This window comes from Pyrus communis, chromosome 8 (assembly GCF_963583255.1).
Source record: "Pyrus communis chromosome 8, drPyrComm1.1, whole genome shotgun sequence".
Lineage (NCBI taxonomy): Eukaryota > Viridiplantae > Streptophyta > Magnoliopsida > Rosales > Rosaceae > Pyrus > Pyrus communis.
The window spans coordinates 6,751,968-6,770,737 of record NC_084810.1 but is presented as its reverse complement, the minus strand read 5'-3'; the positions used below and the strand labels follow the sequence as shown (position 1 = coordinate 6,770,737).

Genomic DNA, 18,770 nt, shown 5'->3' with positions numbered 1-18,770 from the left:
AAAATAAACACATTAATAAACACTTAAATAATGAGGTGTGATATCCACACACTCCATTTTACTTCTCACACATCTTTTTAATTTTCGACCGTCGGATTAGATGAACTAAAAAAAAATCTACGGACAGAAATTATCAAAGGGTGTGTGAGAAATAAAATGGGGTGTGTAGATAGCACACCCTAAATAATAAGTCAAGGTTAAAGTTAGGGAAACCAAATTTGCAAATCAAGTGATGTGTCATCAATAGGAAATAAGCACATTAATCAATACTTAAGTAATAATCCAATTATCAACTACCACATTATTTACTTTACAAAATTTGGTCATCCTAGCCTTACCCATAATTCAATCATAAACATCCATATCATTTGGTTACAAAATTTTGTTTAGAAATTTAGTAACCCTATCATTACTCATTTAATATTACTTGTTGTTCGTATAGGTTTTTGTTTTTTTTTTCCAATTTAGTAGCATATTGAATATTGCATTAAAGTATCTTTGAATGAGATGTTAAATCATAAGTAGAGATGCTACGGTACGCCAATATCGTCTTTATCAATTTTGGATACCAATATCATAACAAATATCTTTGGCTCGGTACAATTAATGTAAGATTACCGATTGGCACAAAAAATAGCACAAAATCGGTATATGATAAAGTACAGTAATTGTATGGTTTGGTAGAATGGCAAAAAAATTTACTCTTACTTTCAACAAAAAAAAATAAAAAATAAAAACAATAAAAGAGAAAGTTATACACGAGCGAAATTAAATTTGTCAATGGATCAGAAGGGCCTTAAACAAAATGCCAGAGGTATTACCTATTTCCGCTCACTAATTACAAACAAGCGAGTTTACAATGCACTGGTCAATTAAGGACTCCTTTATATTCCATGAACAAACTATGATACGCAATTCCAACTTCTTTAGCTTCACCCTTTTACTTTGCCCCTCCTCTGGACGTTGATCCTTCAACTACTTTTATCACAATTAAAATGAACAAGGAATACACCTGAGTTGTGAATTATCAAGTCATAATTTTCAAGGAGGTACACCTGAATTGTAAAATCTAGGGTTTAGGCGATGCGACTAGTTTTTGCAAGGGGTTTTTTGAATTGGGTTCAAAGTAACTAAAAATTGGACCTATTTCAAAAGTCAAAAATCACTAAAAATTGGATATATTTCAAAAGGTAGTCTATAAAATTGGACCTATTTCAAAATTTCCCTTTTTTTTTTACAATATATATTTCAAATTGGTTGACCAGTCTTAAATTAATAGGATTGTCAAGGAATAGTTCGAACACCTTTTTGGTTGAAGAAATACTTTTTTACTTCTGTTAAAGTCACTGTTCTAAAAATCTTAGCCTAGCGCCGTCTAGGCGGGTGGTTGGTCACCGTCCCGATTAATGTCTAGGCGTTTGAAAATTAATAAAGGGCGCCTAGACCTATTGAGGCACCGGCCTAGACCGCCTAGGCACCTGCCTAGCCCGCCCAGCCTCACCTAGTTTGCGACTCACTTAGACAAAAAATAGATAACTTTCATTTTGCATTTTATTTTTTCAATAAATTGTAAGAGACTTGTTGAATACTTAAAGGAACACACATTAAATACTTGTTCCCCATGGTTTCATTATGTTCCAATAGCTCATAATATATATGTCATTCCATTTTGTAGTTTATGATGAAATCATATATATTTTAAGTATAAATAAACACTTATTTACACAAAATATAATAGATTTAATTAAATTCACCTAGTCCGCCTAGGCGCCTAAGTGCTAGGCTCCAGTTAGCCGCTTGACTAGCACCTAACATATTTTAGAACCTTGGTTAAAGCAAGTACTATTCTTTTTCCATTTTTCTTTCCAGAATGGATTTGCAAGGGAAGCGATTGATGGAAAAAATAAATAGAAGCTAAGAAATTATTTTAGTTTATGAAAGTTCTACAATACTTAAAAATGTATTGACACTCATTGTTTACATGAACATATTAACAAGAGAAGGTTACAAAATGATATTGTAAATTGCACTACCAATATTGATTGTTACACTACGAATATCTTGTTATATTACATACATTAGTCATTATTAGTAGTTGCCATGGAACTACACATTATAGTTATTCACTTTCGAGCTTTCTATTTTTACATTTAGTATGCTACACATGGCGTTAAAATTCAATGCTTGAATTACAAGAAATGTATGATTACAGTATTCTCACACATTACAGTCCAAAATTATAAAATAATAGTAAGATTAAAGTTAGCAATACAAAATGGTATTATAATTATGCATGGTAACAAGGTCAGTTTTTAGGCTGCCATGGAACTACACATTATCGTTATTCATTTTTGAGCTTTCTATTTTCACGTTTAGTATGCTACACATGACGTTAAAATTCAATGCATGAATTACAGTTAAAATGGTATGATTACAACGTTGTCAAACTTTACAGTCCAAAATTACAAAATAATAGTAAGATTAAAGTTAACAATACAAAATGGTATCATAATTATGGTAACAAGGCCAGTTTTTAGGCTGTACCTTTTTCTTTGAGAAATACTAGCAACCTTCTCACTTAACTTCTTAGTTCAGCTGTGTCGCTTTTTCTCATGCAACTGTACTCCATTAACACTCAAAACTAAAATTTTAATTATATAATCAATTATATAATCAATTGACTCACTATGTTTCTCTTTTCTTTCGTAAAAGACAAAAGAAAAAAAAGTTGCTACCAAACAGATGGCTTATAATAAGCTAAGTCTTAGAAGGTTCAAAGGTTATCTCACTTTTTTATCATAGTTAACTAAAGAGATCATCAGGAGAATTGTAGGTAAAAAGTCTTTCTTCCAGCCCCAGTAGGGCTCTTTTCATTTCACAAAATGCCTAAATGTTCAGGGGACTTTGCTTAAACATTACGGGCATCCATCTTGTTAGCCAATTAGTCTATTTCTTGATGACGATAAGAGAGCGGTAAGGCAGAACCCCATACTGGATCAATATGTACTTATGTGCACCTATACAAGGACCGGCTTGTGCATTAGAAATGTTTATTTTCTATATGGTTTGGGTGAATAAAATTCACTACATTAAGATTGAGAATCAATATGTACAATACATCATTATTATTTTTTAGAATTATATTCTTGATTGTTGATATTGTTCGTTTTATTGGATTAATAAAATACTTACTACCTTAAAAGAAATCCAAAAATATGGTTTGATAATCTGATTTTTTTTTTTAAGAAACCTATTTAAAGATTATTCATACAAAATAACAAACTAATTAGACATCTATCCTATTTACCAAATAGACAGAATACAATGTTTATAGGTTAAAACACTAAATTCTCAATCTCTGATAACGAAATGCCCAGTTAGTTTCCAACTACTATGAGTTCCTCAGAGAAATTGGTTTTTGACGTACTAACTAGACTTTACCCTTTTGTCTTGCTCTATAATATTTGGAAGGGTGGATCCCTTTGGGTGGCCAACCAATCATACATGTATTAAGACCAAAACAAAAACCATAAAATACATGTATAATTCGGCCTAGCATAGCATGCAGTACCACACAATCAAAGTATATGCCTCCTAATTGTCACAGGATTAAACGAAGAAACAAAATAAAAGTGGCAATATAAAAAAAGCATTAAAAGACAAAATAAAGGAATGAAGGAAGTAAATTTAATTAGAAATGGTCCTTTCATTGTCTAATCACCTCCTAAAATGTCAACCACATTCCGGTTACTTCTTTCATTCCTTCACACCCAAACGGTTGAAATTCACCTAATATAAATATATATAAACTTCTGAGATGCAGCGAACCGCTTCTCATCATCATTTTATGAAGCCACAGCTTTGTAGATTCCAAATAGACTAGTAGCGTCCAAGAGGTTGAAGACAACACGAACAAAAGAATAGAATACCAGTCCAGCAACCGTTGGGCATCAACCTTTATAATTAATTTGAGTTGCAGTTAGCCATGGCAGATGAATTTCAGACACCTGGGAACTGGTGGGACTCATCGTCAAGAACCAGGTTCGAGACAGGGGCATCGCCCTCGTCTTCGAGCCTGAATACCTTGGGAAGCTTTGGATGGCAACCTGACATAGTTGACATCAAGGCTAGGTCTTCTATGGATTCCGGGTCGGTCTCAGGTACTTCATCTATGGTCTTCCATGATACTCACAAGCTGCAAGAAGGGACTGATTCCGCGGGCGGCGGCAGCGACCCCAACTTGCATATGATGGGTTTAGGGCTTTCCTCTCAGGCCACAGATTGGAACCAAGCTTTATTGTAAGTCCAAAATAACTGTACATAAAATTACTAATTATTTGATTTTATATTTTGGATGAACATATATATATATATATATATATATATATATATATATATATAACTTGGTCATGATGCTCAATATACAGAAACCCTAAAAGGGAATTTGTCTTTCACTTCATTCATTTTTGTATAATTTGATATGTATACAGTCGCGGTGAGAAGGAGACTAGTTTTCGATCAATACTACAAGAAAACATGAACTCCAATACTGCTAACTTTCAGCAAGAAAGTGACCAACAGCTCCAATGGAGGGATAAGTTGTTTGCTGGTGGTTGTGGGGATTCTTCTAACAACGAGTTTAAGCAAATGACCCGGGGATTTTCTTTAGATCAAACACAGTTTAGTCCTCGGTACAGCTCCGGTGAAAGCACGGTGACATGTCAAGGATTGCCTTCTGGTTTTCAAATGGATTCAGCATCAGCAGCTCTGTATGGAAGCCCATCTACAATATTGCAAGGACTATTGGGACCTCATCATGATAATCAACCTCAGCAGCCTAGTTCAGCAATCATCAATTTTCCTTATCAAGGAAATTATGGAATTAATAACTCTAGTGAGCTATTGCCGTCTTGGTCTAAAGTACCCCAGTTTCTAAGAACATCACCTCCCAAACAACCTCCTCAGAGCCATTTACAATTTTCTAATGATGCTCCCTTTTGGAATGCACCTCATGAGGCCGCCATGAAAGACGTCCGGCCAAGCTTTTTCCCCTCGTTGCAGCCACAATTTCCCACGGCACGATTTGATGAAAAACCGAAGGTACGCAATTGTTGTTAAAGACAATTAGTGGATTTCAAAAACTTGTTAAGGAATGAATCAACGTTTTATATTCCAACTTGCTTGTAGCTTAATTGGTTAGGAACAGTTGCCAATGCACTCAAGTTGCTAATTAAGTTTGAATCCTCTCCTAATATCGCATGTATAAAAAAAAAAAATTATATGTCAAGCAACAATTATACGAGAATTATCGATTGTGTTTCATATTCATCATGATTAGGGTTTTTATTGTCATGATTGGAGTCATTTAACATGTTAAATATTGGCTGAGCAGAATATATCTGAAGTTCAGGAATCGGGTGCAGTGGGGAAGAAAAGTGGGAGTGAAGCAGCATCCAAAAGGCCTCGGAATGAAACCTCATCACCTTTGCCAGCTTTTAAGGTACAAAATGAGCAGTAACCTTTTTTATCTTCTCTTTTTTCTTTTTTCTTTTTTGGTTTGACAAGAAGCTAGCGATGAGTTGTGTTAAGCTTTTTCTTTTATCATAGACATAGATGAGAACTTGTAGCTTTGGTTTTAGGTGAGGAAAGAGAAGATGGGGGACAGAATCACTGCCCTCCAACAATTAGTTTCACCTTTCGGAAAGGTAAGTAAATTTAGCTCCAAAACGCCGCTATCTATATATCTTCTTTACTTTCACAAGAGTTAGCTAGCTAGAGTCTGAGATATCATTCTCTTTCTGAATTTAAAAGTGTTCTTTACTTTATTTTTTATCTTTTCAAAGTTATAAAATGAAAACTTTGATTGTGTATGATGATTTTAAATAACCATATTATTGTGTGTCAGACTGATACAGCCTCGGTACTCTCTGAAGCCATCGAATATATCAAGTTCCTCCATGAACAAGTTAATGTAAGTCCCATAAAGCTATATCATGTATGCATCTTAAGCACATATAATAATGCTAAATAATAATGTATATATGTAATATGTTTTGATCTTATAATATCAGGTTTTAAGCACCCCATACATGAAGAGTGGAGCTGTCATACAACACCAGCAGCAGGTATAATATATTCTTCTCGTTCTGCTATTCGGAAAAATAATACCTATGTACTGATTCCAATAGACGCAATCAGCTTCTTGGTACTACTTAATTTTTTTTATCTACTGTAGATTAATTTTGTACTTGCAATTTTTCTTTTTCCTGTCAATGCAGAATTCTGATAAAGTTAAGGACCCCGATGGTCCAAAGCAAGATCTTAGAAGCAGAGGGCTGTGTTTAGTACCGGTTTCAAGCACATTCCCGGTGACACATGAGACAACAGTTGATTTTTGGACACCTACATTTGGAGGGACTTTCAGATAGAGCAAAGAGAAATGGTAGTATAATTATGTACGTACGTACGGTGCATACATGTATGTATCTTATCAATCCCTAGCCAAGTTGGCAATGATAAGGTGAACAAGAAAGAGAAGAGGGAAACGAACAGAGATATCCCACATCTGTGATCTGGTCTGCAATGGAAGGGAAGTAATAAAACTGGTGAGGGACATGAGAAAAGGCAAATGACCCTCCAAAGAACATGAAATTGTTGGGCCAGCTACAGGCAAAATGATGCAGAATTGGCCAATAGGGACCAATTGGAGCCTATTAATTGTTGTAATAATTGAAGAATTATGATTAGGAGGTGGATTAAGAATAAGAACAGATGCTGAATTTAGGGGAAGTTTATGATTAATTAGAGCTTTAGAGAGAAAAAATTGTTGTTATAGAAGCTGATTTTATTATAGAAAGATAAAGGAGCTTTTATTCCTTGTTGCTATATTGTGAGTACAGTTGCCACCGCCTTTAGTTTAACCAAAAGGAAGATGGAGAAAATTTGGAAGGAATAATTGAATTTGTAGGAAAATGGGGTTAAGTAAGTGTGGGGATAGCATTTGATTGGAGATCTCACTTTTTATTTGTTTATGTGATGAGAATATGTTAGTGGAAGTCAGAAGATGGCCCAGTACTCCTCCTTTCAGGTTTTTTTACAATTTGTTTTTGGATTTTTAATTTTGTTATTAAAATTAGATGTTTTCTTTTAGATGCTATCAATCATGATCTGTGCTTTTTATCGAACGGTCACTTTGAGGGGCTTCCATTGGGAGGTCAGAGGTCCAAACTTTCTTCTTTTATTATTGGTTTAATTAGAATCAGATACTTCATCTTAAGCATTTTTATATTAAACATTTAGTATTTATTAATTTGAAATTAAAGTGCTTTCATTTTTTTTATTAAACTCTATATTTTAGGTATATTATTGATTTAAGTACCTTTTAAATTCATATTAAACTAACTTTTACGTCAAAAATTCCTTCAATAATATTAATTAATTGCTAGGATAAATTTCTTTAAAATAATACTCTATAATGGAATAACTTCCTTAAAGTCATAAAAAAAATTTAGCCCTAACTGGTGACTAGTTATGTATCAGAAAAAACTCCATATTGTAATAAGTTATGATTTTTCTTAGTTGTGCCTCCACATATTTATAAGAGAAATAGACGGAAATATGACATTTTCTTAATCTTGGGACAAAAATAGAACAAACTGGTCATGCACAATTCATGCACACTATGCACAAAACAGGAAAAGTTCCATTTTTTCAGGCGACTAAAGCTTCGGCTGGCATAGTAAGGTAGGGTGTTTAGTTCCAAGTTCTTTCATCAATGATTTATGGAATAAATGAGTTGTTTGTAAGATGAATTAATACTTAGAAGTTAAATTAGGGTTTGTGTTTCATGTTGGGGACTATGGGTTGTGGAATAAATTTCAAGTTTTGACGTGCTACAAAACTGGAATGGAACAATTTCTGGTTCAAGCGTACAATTGCAAAAATTTGTGAAAATTTTTCCGTAATGTGCATGTGGTGTGCATGTGGTGTGCATGGCTACATCTTAATAAGAGAAGCGGGAATGTTCACTAGTTATGATGCACGTATGTTGTACCCTGGAAATTAGCGAGTATGACCACAACCTAGTTGGACTCGGCGAAAAACAAAATTAAGAAAAAGCTTAGAGGACGTTAAGGGTCATGCATGTCCATGAAATGACGACAACGAGTATCATGTTTTCCACATGCACGGTTAAGCGGTGGTTAATATACGTAACAAGACTTTTCAAACTGACATTGTAACCTTATATACATAACAATTATGTTTTAATTGTATCCACTATACCAATAGGTTGCCGTTAAAGTTTCTTATTAATGTGAAAACCAGCTCGTTGCTCGATCTCAGGTTCTGTGCATATCATGCATTACTGTACATATGATGTGCATGTCGTGTGCATATAGTGTATATAGTGGTGACATCACAGGTGATAATGTCATTTTCTGATTTTGAAGAGAGAGCTGTGAGCTCTGGGTTTTTTGGTTGGCTCATATCTGTGAGCATATCATGTGCATGTCACTGGAATGAGATGATTTTTAGTGGGATTTTCAGAATCTAGGTTCAGGTAAAAGATTTGTTAACTACATATCTCATTTCCAGAATCTAGGCCCCCACATATCCCCCAATGTCGTTAATTGCACGATATACGTCCACAACAAAACCGACGTTGTTGCACATATTGATACAAATAAAAAATTTGGATTTTCCTTGAACTTAGAGGGAGAAGGCGTTCATCGGCAGAGGAGAGAAAGAGATTGCAGCAAAAAAATGGTGTCTTTAGTTTTTCATAATGGATTTTCTTCAACATTTGAAAATTTTTTGGACTGCAGATTGGTTTTGACCCAATGGGTTTTGAATGAGATTTTGAATTTGGGGAAGAAGATGATTTGAGGAAGAAATCCCCGATCTGCAACTACAAGCACAAAAATGTGTTCATTTCCCAAAAGGGTCAATCAGCAAACACAAACACTCTCCAAATGAATCAAATTTTCCAACTGGGTTTTCCATTATCTTTTACTAATCTAAGAACATCCAATAAATATCAATTTTAGAGACAGAGGGGGGGGGGGGGAGTAGAGAGACATAAATTAGAAAATATGAGGAAATTACACATTTATATACGAGGGCAATTAAGTCATTTTAAGGTGTATGAAAATTCCTATTTTTGTCCGATTGTTGTGCATGCTGTGTGCATATTTAAAAAATCCGATTTCTATCCCAAGATTAAGAAAATGTCCTATTTATGTCTATTTACCTATTTATAATTGTCAATGAGTACAAAATATGCAAATAAATACTTGGTGCTCATAAAAGAAAAATTATGTTCGAAAAAATGAACGATTCAAATTGTTGAAACACATTATAAATTAGACCTCATAAAAACATGTGTACAAAATTATATAAAAATATTAATGTCACATATCCATCCCCTTCAAAGAATCTCTAATAATATCAACCTTAGTAAGAAACATAAATGAATGTGGAAGGAAACCATCTAAACATTAATCATTATAATTTATTATGGCATAACATGTCAAAATTAAAGAAGATATATTATACTATCTTGCCTTATCCACTTTTGTCTTTCTCTTAGAAATTCACATCACCTACAACACTAGTTTTTTTTTTACTTTTTATTTTTTTTTATTTTTTTTTTATTTTTAAGAAACGATATTATCTATACTAAGAAAATAGGAGTAGATTAATGTGGTTCAAATTCGTCTCGGGCAAGAATCAAACCACTCACTTACAAGTAAAGAAAAATATCATTAAATTATATTACTAAGTAGTTCTTAAAACACTAATTAAATTTTTGTTCTTGTTACTGACCAAATGACAGAAATGTCACTTCCAATAATACTAACTATTTTAGTGTAAGTTAAAATATTTTAATTTTTTTTTTTCCCCAAAATTTAACAAACCCAATTCTTTCTCTCTCTCTCTCTTGTAGCCCGCACCGCAGCCAATGGGCCAATACTTCCAGCTTTACCTTCTCTTTACTCCATCTGCTTCTTATGTATCTCTCTCCCCAACCACATAGCAGCAGATCCACCACCACCAATGCAGCTTCAATTCCAGATGTCGGAGTGTCCATCCAAAGCCAGATACTGCATCGAACGTGTTCCATATTCGGTTTTCGCCAGAGGACAACTCATTCTTTCACAAACTCCGGCTTTGAAACCCATCTTGGCACAAATTCATCCCGAACTCGTGCCACTTGAGGCCTGCAATCGATCATCTTTTTCATCGTCATCCCAGCATTACAAAGAGGTGGAAGGAGAGAGAAAACTGTTAATTTACAATTTAACCTAATTCATTTACTAGTCTCCATGGTGATAGGATAATTAGACGTGAATTTAGCGAGTTTTGTTCATCAAACTAATTAATTTTTAAAGTCCATTGGACTTGAATTTTCCTTGAGTTTTGCTAAATTTTCCTTTAAAAGTAGCCAAAAAACCTTATTAATTTAGGATGTTGGAACTTGGAGATGCATAATATGTTACTTTCCATGAGAAATGCTCATTTCATGTATTATCATGCTGTTTTATAATATTAAAATAAAAATTAACATTAAACTGTGTAATGAAAGAAGATCCATAAAAGTATCACTTTGACAGAATCTCCTTAGCATTAATCATTTCCAGGTGAGTTTCTTAGAAAAGTAGTATTTATCTTTGATCTCATAATCATTTCTTTGTTAACAGTCATTAATTGTTTATTAACATTGAATCATTTGTTAATCAGAAGTAAAAAAAAAAATGCATCAGCAATGATGCATGCGCTCTACTTGCATGCGTATGCGAGCTCTTCAGCGGAGAGGCCTCCTCTACCATCGTCGAACCTACTCGACGTACATGTTACTCGCTTCGAATCAACGTAGTAAAGCTTGTCCATCAGTTCAAACGTTCTCAGGCAGTAGCATTGTGGGCAAACAAACGCTTATAATTATGAATAAATAACCGTAATTCATAAAACACAGAGAAAAAACACATATATAAGACAAAGCGAGAATTATACTTGCAGACAAACAGAAATCGGAAATTTAAATTGAAACTATAGGGGATAAAGAATTGATAAGGGCTTCCATTTGAGTATGTTTGTGCACCGAGTATTTAAGCAGCTCCCTTGAGCTTCTTTGTGATGGTGGCAATGTACTTCCCTTGGTGGAATGCTTGCTCCAGCTCAAGCTGAGATGGCTGTCTTGAACCATCCCCAGCATAAGTTCCTGCACCGTAAGGACTTCCGCCTTTGATGTTCTCCATTTCAAACATGCCAACTCCGAATGTGTAACCGATGGGTACAAATATCATCCCATGATGAACCAGCTGAGTGATGGCTGTCAATCTACACAAAAACAATCTCAACATTATTAAAATCTCCACCTAATATACAGATAAATTTTCAATGTTCGTGTAGTTGATTAAATGTGATCAAACTTACGCAGTAGTCTCTTGCCCGCCACCTTGAGATGCTGTGCTGTAAAAGATTCCAGCAGGTTTGCCAGCAAGCTGTTGTGTTCTCCATAGACCACCTGTTGCGTCCAGAAAGGCCTTAAATTGGGCAGCCATCATACCAAATCTTGTTGGGAAGCCAAAAACGAATCCATCTGCGTCAGCCAGTTCATTTGGCGAGATGATTGGTGCATCACTCTTTGGTGGTGCACTCATTTTCCCAAGAACTTCCTCTGGGAGTGTCTCAGGGACCTGTTTTATAAGCCCACTGTAGTCAATCTTACTATTCCATCAAGTTAATGAGATAGAGAAGACAAACTAATCATGAAACAGAAGAGAACCAACCAACTATTATTAAATCCACGAAAAAAAAATAGTCAAAATTTCCTCCTCTACTAAGAACCAGGATCATCATATCTAGCGTCTACAGGGAAGTGATGGGAGTTGCATAACTGTGTGTAAGCAAATGAGAAAAGGAAGATCATGAATTGTACAAGACACCGGTGAAATTAATATAAAACTAGAAAAGACTAGACAAGGATTGATACAAGTTTTGCCAATCTCGAAGCTCAATATAATAACTAGCATACCGGACACAGTTGAGACAGAGAACAGAAGACGAGAGGAGAGCAAGACACAAAGAAAATGATGGAAAACAACATACAGGTACACGAAAAATAGACAAGTAAACCTGATACATCGGACAATCAGTGAGAACCAATGTTTACAATGCAGACTTTTCAACAGAACAAAAGGACACTAATCTGGCACTCCTAAGAGAGTATAAGAAAACTCTATCACCTATGGTGGATGGGGCTTTAAAAGAGAAGGTCAGTTTTAAAGCTCAAAATTAGGCATAAAATGTTGAGACAGTCATGGAAAAATGATTGTCACGATGTTGAGCTAACCACCACGCAAGGTGGAACCCTAAAACCTTGGCATAGGGCTACTAGTTGTAATGTTTAGAATCATCTCATGTTCATATTCATGCAAAAATATGAAGTTCGATTTTTATTTAAAATGGCCTGTTTCCCAAAATCAGCAGTCCAAAGTTCATTCAGCATTCTCAATTAAATTGAAGAGTTCAGAGTGAAATCAATAAATTAAAGAAAATGCACACTCACTTGCCATAGGGTGGCTTCTACACCTTCGACAGATGAAGCCCCTTTCTTTATTTCTTCTGCTAGTCTCCCGACATGTCCATACATGGAGTAGTACCTGTAAAATCAAACACGGATTTTGATTAAGAGGGTTGCATTATTTATGAAAAAAGAAGTATAGCATCGTTGAAAATCAATTGGATGTAAGGCTTTTTTGGCACTCCAAAAAATCATCCGACACAGTATAAGGGAGAAGACATATTCATTTTGCTCTCCTCCAGGCAGAATGAGTATTTTTGGTTGCCAATAGCAGCTCCTTTTTCTTTTGTATTACAAATTATTTCCATGGGACCGTCACATTCTCTTAGCATTCTCAGTTAGAAATTCTTGGGAAATATATTTCACAAAAGCGACTCTAATTGAACTGCTGGATTCTGTCAGTTTTCCAGAACCAATTATTTCATTATTTCACCAACCGAATCAATGAACAAATTTCATCCTATCTCAGATATACTGACCCGATTTTGAGAGACTTAATATGCGTTCATATCCATTCATACCCAAATTTGACATTTGAACCTTTCCGGTGAGGAAATTCCAAATATGTAGAAAAACTATTCAACCATCTCTAGCAGTAGTCTCAAAGTCCAAATATTCAATGTCCCAAATTGCCCGACTTGTCACCGCTAGTTATCAAAGTATGATACCACTACCTCTAAGAATCAAGGTCAACTAACTTCGACACACTATCTGCCAACCCACATGCATGTTCCTCTCGAATTTGGTTCCAACAATTGGTGACCATATTCCTCTCGACCAGATCACTCTACCCCATGGAAGCAATACCCAGAAGATCGCTCTGTGGTCAAGCTGTGGACCTGAATGGAGAAGAAATCTCTTTCATCGATCAGGTCTGGGACAACATTCTGAAGATGCGCACGTCGGTAAAAGACCTCAAGAAGAACCTACAACTCTGCCTTTCCCTGCCAATCACCTCTCGTATTTCAATTCCTAATTTCCTAGCCTAACAAAGGCAATTGTTTGGACTTTAAATTGACTACCAAGGTTATATCTAGTGAAACAGAGTGGAAAGAATATTGGCATGGACAAACAGTTGCGGGAATGAATGATGATGGATTCAGTATTTGTCATTTTCTATCAATTCAAATGGATCATAACATTAAAGGAACTATAGGTCATAGTGTGTAGCATACAAAAGTGTTACTATTCCAAACTTCTATCATGTTCAGCAGATCTCTAACTTTCCAGATGCATTAAAATTTGAAACTAATAAATGTTTTCCTCCGCAAACTGATTCGTAGAGATTCTCGAAAAACGAATCCCTAATCTAGACGATAACTTACTTAGGTTTCAAAATGCACTATAACATCCATTAATCTAAAAAAAACTGCCTCAGCAAAGCAAAACTGTTTTTTCCCATTCCTCCAGAAATTTCCTTGTTCTATTACTTTACAAAGCTAATTTCTTCTGAAGGATTCAAAGCAAGTGGTTTTCAACATTAAAAATCCAATAACATGAGGAACTCATTAAAGAGACAATTTCTCCATTTAGACTCAACATCATTAAAACAACCACGATGGCTATAACCATAAACCAATCACATTTCCAACTATGCAAAAATTAGATCTTGGGGTAATCCAAAGTTGCAAACATCGTCCATACAGTAGGAAATGAAGAAACTACAACCCTCGTGTTCTATATTTACCTATATTCAGTGAAAGAGTGTAATTCACATAAGAAATTATCTAATTCACTTCAACCGTTCTATTTTTCTCCGTGGCTGAAATTCTTCGATGATGGATTCAAAACAAAATAAAACAGGACGCTACTGATCTATAATTACCAGAAATGCATAAGTTTCCTAATCCTAAACTGGCTCTTACTTTCTCACTCTTCAGCAAAACATACCAAAAAAAAAAAAAAAAAAAATGGGAAAAGCCAGAGTCTCTAACTCACCACCCCGAAATCTTCCTAAAAATATAAAGATTCAGCCTTTAAACACTTTGAATAAGAAAAATAACACCCACTTCAACAAAACATGCAAAAACACAAAGATCCAATCCAATAGAAAGATTAATCAAATGGGTTCCTTCTAATTAAAATTTCGGAACCAGCCATATTCCGATGAAGCAATAACCAATTCAAAATTCCAACAGATTGAAGCTCTCACAGACTACAAACTACCATTACCCAGCAACAACGAAATCAAATTAAAAAACTAAAAAGACCGATCATTCATTAACACATTCCCAGTTCATACTTCATACTGAATTGGTATACAATAAAAAATGCAAAAATTAAAATAAAGAACTGGGACTTACACAATATACACTTTGGTGGCCATGAATGCAGTCCTCCGCAGTCTTTTGTGATTCTACTGTTTGTTGTGGGTTTTGAGCCAAATGCAGGGAACGTTGACGATTTTGCACAACCAGCGGAAGAAGCCAGAACCCATTTTATAGTGGACTGGAATATAGGATTAAAGTTTTATTATTATTTTAATTTCTCTTAACGGTGGCTGATTTTTTATTTATTTATTTGCTGACTGTAGTAAATGAATCTTTAGTTGTGATTGAAGCAATGGAATAATGATGCTAGGGTGGTGTCATGCTCATCATCGTGGGACCTTCTACCAGCAAAGGATCAAGAAGAAGTCATTTTAACTAATACTTTATTATTTAAGGAATTATTATTAACACTTCATAAAAAGTTTGTAATGCAAAATGAAATTTTTACATTTCTCATAAATGTATTTTTCTTTTTAATTATAAAAAGTTTGGAATGCAAAATGAAATTTTTAGAATGTCAATAACAATTCCCGCTATTTATTGGATATATATATATTTTTTTTTTTTTGGTGAACTATTGGATATAATTTTTTTAGCTCTTTTTAGAGGAAATATATACAAGAGGACAAATAAAAAAAAAATCTAATTAATGAAATTCTCTTTGTCAACCAAAATAGGATGAAAAGACAACTTAGTCTTCTATCACATAAAAAAATGATGGGTAATAATGTAATTTCACATGTCCAAATTTTACTGTTTTTTATTGAAGTCTCACTTACAGGTGATGTTAAACTACCTCTAATATTAAAAAAAAAACAAAAACCTCCAACTCCCCCCACATTCTCTTTCTCCCTCTCTCCTTCTCATTTTCTAAAAAAATGTGTTCATATGCACAAAGTGTGTAGGCAAATGCTAGTATATATATTGAGGGATCCCCATTTTTCTCAAAAAATAGGGATAGTCTCTTGACCGTTGGATTTGACTTTAATGAAATTGTGTGACCTGTGATTTAATCTCAACCACACAATTTTATCAAAGTCAATCCAACGATCAAGAGGGTGTCACATTTAAAAAAAAAAAAAAAGGGGATCCCTCTTGTTAAAGGGCTTGTATGTATTTTATCAAAGTCAATCCAACGATCAAGAAGGTGTCACATTTAAAAAAAAAAAAAAAATGGGGATCCCTCTTGTTAAAGGGCTTGTATGTATGTATGTGTGTGTGTGTGTGTGTGTGTGTGTGGGTGGGGGTGGGTGTGTGTGTGTGTATATATATAAAGAGAATGGAAAATGTGAATAGTGTTTTGGTGTCATTAAGCTTCAACAAAAATATTTAGACAAACATGTCCCCAAGACAAAAAAACCTCAAATGCATCCTAAAATAATGCATCAAATAAGGCAGGGGCATTTTCGTCATTTTAATAGTATTTTTTAATAATTAATTTTTTTGTGGTTTGTTTGTTTGTTTGTTTGTTTGTTTGTTGTTGTTGTTGTTGTTGTTGTTGTTGTTGTTGTTGTTGTTTTTCTTTTTATTTTTTATTTTAATTAGTACCTCACAATAGGCTAGCAATAATGTGATTCAATTTCTCTACTTTTAAACACGTTCAAAATATCTTAAGAGACGTGTAATGCCGGTTATAAAAAAGGTCTTTCGCACGTGGATAATAATGTGATTAAATTAGTTATCAATTATTTTTTAACAAACGATATTATCTACATTAAGGGGAGGGGGTGGGCTTAGCCTCATAATAAGCTAGCAATAATGTGATTCAATTAGTTGTTCATTAAATATTATTTTCTCTATTTTTAAACACGTTCAAAACATCTTAAGAGGCATGTAATGTCAGTTATAAAAAATGTCTTTCACATACAGATAATAATGTGATTAAATTAGTAGTCAAATAATTTTTTTTTTTTTTTTTAGAAACGATATTATCTACACTAAGAGAGAAGGGATGAGCTTAGCTTCACAATGAGTTAGTAATAATATGATTCAATCAATTGTTTATTAAATATTATTTTCTCTATTTTTAATGTAAATTCTATAGAGACCGATTTTATTATGTGAATTCAGCTACTTTAATTGGTATATGAGAGGTTTCTTCTAGCATAATCTAAGATTATTCATTTACTTTAAATATTTGACTTTCCTTTTGTCAATTTATGTATATATATATACATTTAAAACGTGTAAGTCGCGTGTAGCACGCCGTGATTCAACGCGTGCATGAATGCTAGTATATATATATGAAGGCTCACTAGGGTCACTAAGGTCAGATGTGCTCATTCAAGTAACTAATTGTTAAGTTGTATACTGTAATTATATACATACGTTTATATATTTGATGAAAGTATATGTATTTAATATCAAGCATATATTCCCATATCAAATTGAATAAAAATATTCTTGTTCCATCGTTCAAACTAACCGTCACTCATGTATTAATCTTCTTTTTTCACTTTGCCACTTTTTATTACTACACTAAATTTTTTATAATATTGAAATTGTGATATATCATATTCTCTTTGTCAAACGATGAATTTGTTTGATTATATTAAATTAAGGAGAGAAATTTGAACTTATGCCGTGATGCTAATGCAATATTTCTCTCCATCACTGTAGTAGAAGGTTGTTTGCTTATATATTATCATTTGAAATCACCCCATTATCATATTATGTATTCCTATGTCATAATAAGGGTTGTTAGTTGTTTTTCGGTTGTCCCATCATAAGAAGTTTCTAGTTCTGTCCTTGATGGAGATGGAAGTAATGTTTGGGGTGAGTTTAGCTTTAGAGGGTTGATTTCAATAATGCAAGAGAAACTAGACCCAACAAAAGGTAATTCTAATTTTAATTAACAAATAAATAAATGAGGATGAGGTTTAGAGTAGATTTTTTTTTTAAATAAAACATTATTACATCAATAGAGCTTCAAAATTTTACTAGTTTAATGATGATTAATCTAAATACATGTAAGTATTATAACTAATGATTACGTTTTAATCTTTGTTTAGAATGGATAATGTTATCTACGCATATCTTTTTATCTTCCACATAATCTTCTTAATTTTTTTACTTTCAAATCGAGTGAATTGAATTAAATCAAAAGATAAAAACTAAAAAGAGATGTGGAAAAGGTAAAGAATGCAAATGGCAAAGGAAGCTAGTGCAAAAAACAGACAGAAGAAGTTGATGGCATTTGACTCTTAGCAAAAATTAAGGGGGACAAACTAGAAAATCAACGAAATTTACAGAAGTAACCTAACCTACCTACCTACCAACTCCTACATGGTCTTATCTTAGAAGAGAGTTTTAACCAAAAACTTACGGTATTATTCACTTTAACGAAAAATCATATTTTTACATTAAAAAGTCAATCCTGGTACTATTCATTTTACCCTTTATTTTATCATTATAGTTAAAACTCAAAGTTTTCAAGCCATTTTCATTAGTTTTCCTATCTTAGAATTGAACTTGGTTATTGAAAAATGAGTAGCAGCTCTTGCTTTTGACCAATTACAAATTGACATGTATCTAAGTAATTGATTTTTTAATCATAAATTGAACATGTGTTCATCTGTGATTGACCAGCAGCATAAGCGTGCTAATTTTTTCATCAGTCAAGCTCTGTCACTTATCTTATCTGTTAATTAACAGTAATTAATTAAGTTTATTAATTAAGTCTGAAAAGTGTTACAGCTGTTGACACCTTTGTTGAGAACTTGAGCTAAGTACGTAATGATGTTTAATGTACTTATTAAGTCCTCCACTTAAGCGACGACCACGACTCACTGAGTGTTTCAAGTTTGCTTCATCATGAGTGTAAGCAAGCAATATGCAACGGTGGATGCATGCTATTTTTTTTTATTCCTGTTTAAGCCTAAAGATCACCTTGCCAGAAGAGCAAATATACATTC

The 18,770-nt window shown here is 33.7% G+C and overlaps 2 protein-coding genes across 2 annotated transcripts; one reads left to right on the top strand and one right to left on the bottom strand.

Moving 5' to 3' along the window:
- Window positions 1-3,746: 3,746 nt before the first annotated feature.
- Window positions 3,747-7,079, top strand: LOC137743749 (transcription factor bHLH123-like). The gene is made up of 7 exons (XM_068483693.1): window positions 3,747-4,299; window positions 4,491-5,100; window positions 5,393-5,500; window positions 5,640-5,705; window positions 5,906-5,971; window positions 6,072-6,125; window positions 6,279-7,079. Exons 1-7 carry the CDS (start codon window positions 3,986-3,988, stop codon window positions 6,426-6,428), a joined length of 1,368 nt encoding a protein of 455 aa, XP_068339794.1. The 5' UTR covers window positions 3,747-3,985; the 3' UTR covers window positions 6,429-7,079.
- Window positions 7,080-10,912: 3,833 nt separating this feature from the next.
- Window positions 10,913-15,045, bottom strand: LOC137742531 (probable NAD(P)H dehydrogenase (quinone) FQR1-like 1). The gene is made up of 4 exons (XM_068482422.1): window positions 14,890-15,045; window positions 12,572-12,665; window positions 11,437-11,699; window positions 10,913-11,340 (listed from the first exon to the last, which is right to left on the bottom strand). The coding sequence occupies exons 1-4, from the start codon at window positions 14,910-14,912 to the stop codon at window positions 11,109-11,111; spliced, it is 612 nt and encodes a 203-aa protein (XP_068338523.1). The 5' UTR covers window positions 14,913-15,045; the 3' UTR covers window positions 10,913-11,108.
- Window positions 15,046-18,770: the final 3,725 nt, after the last annotated feature.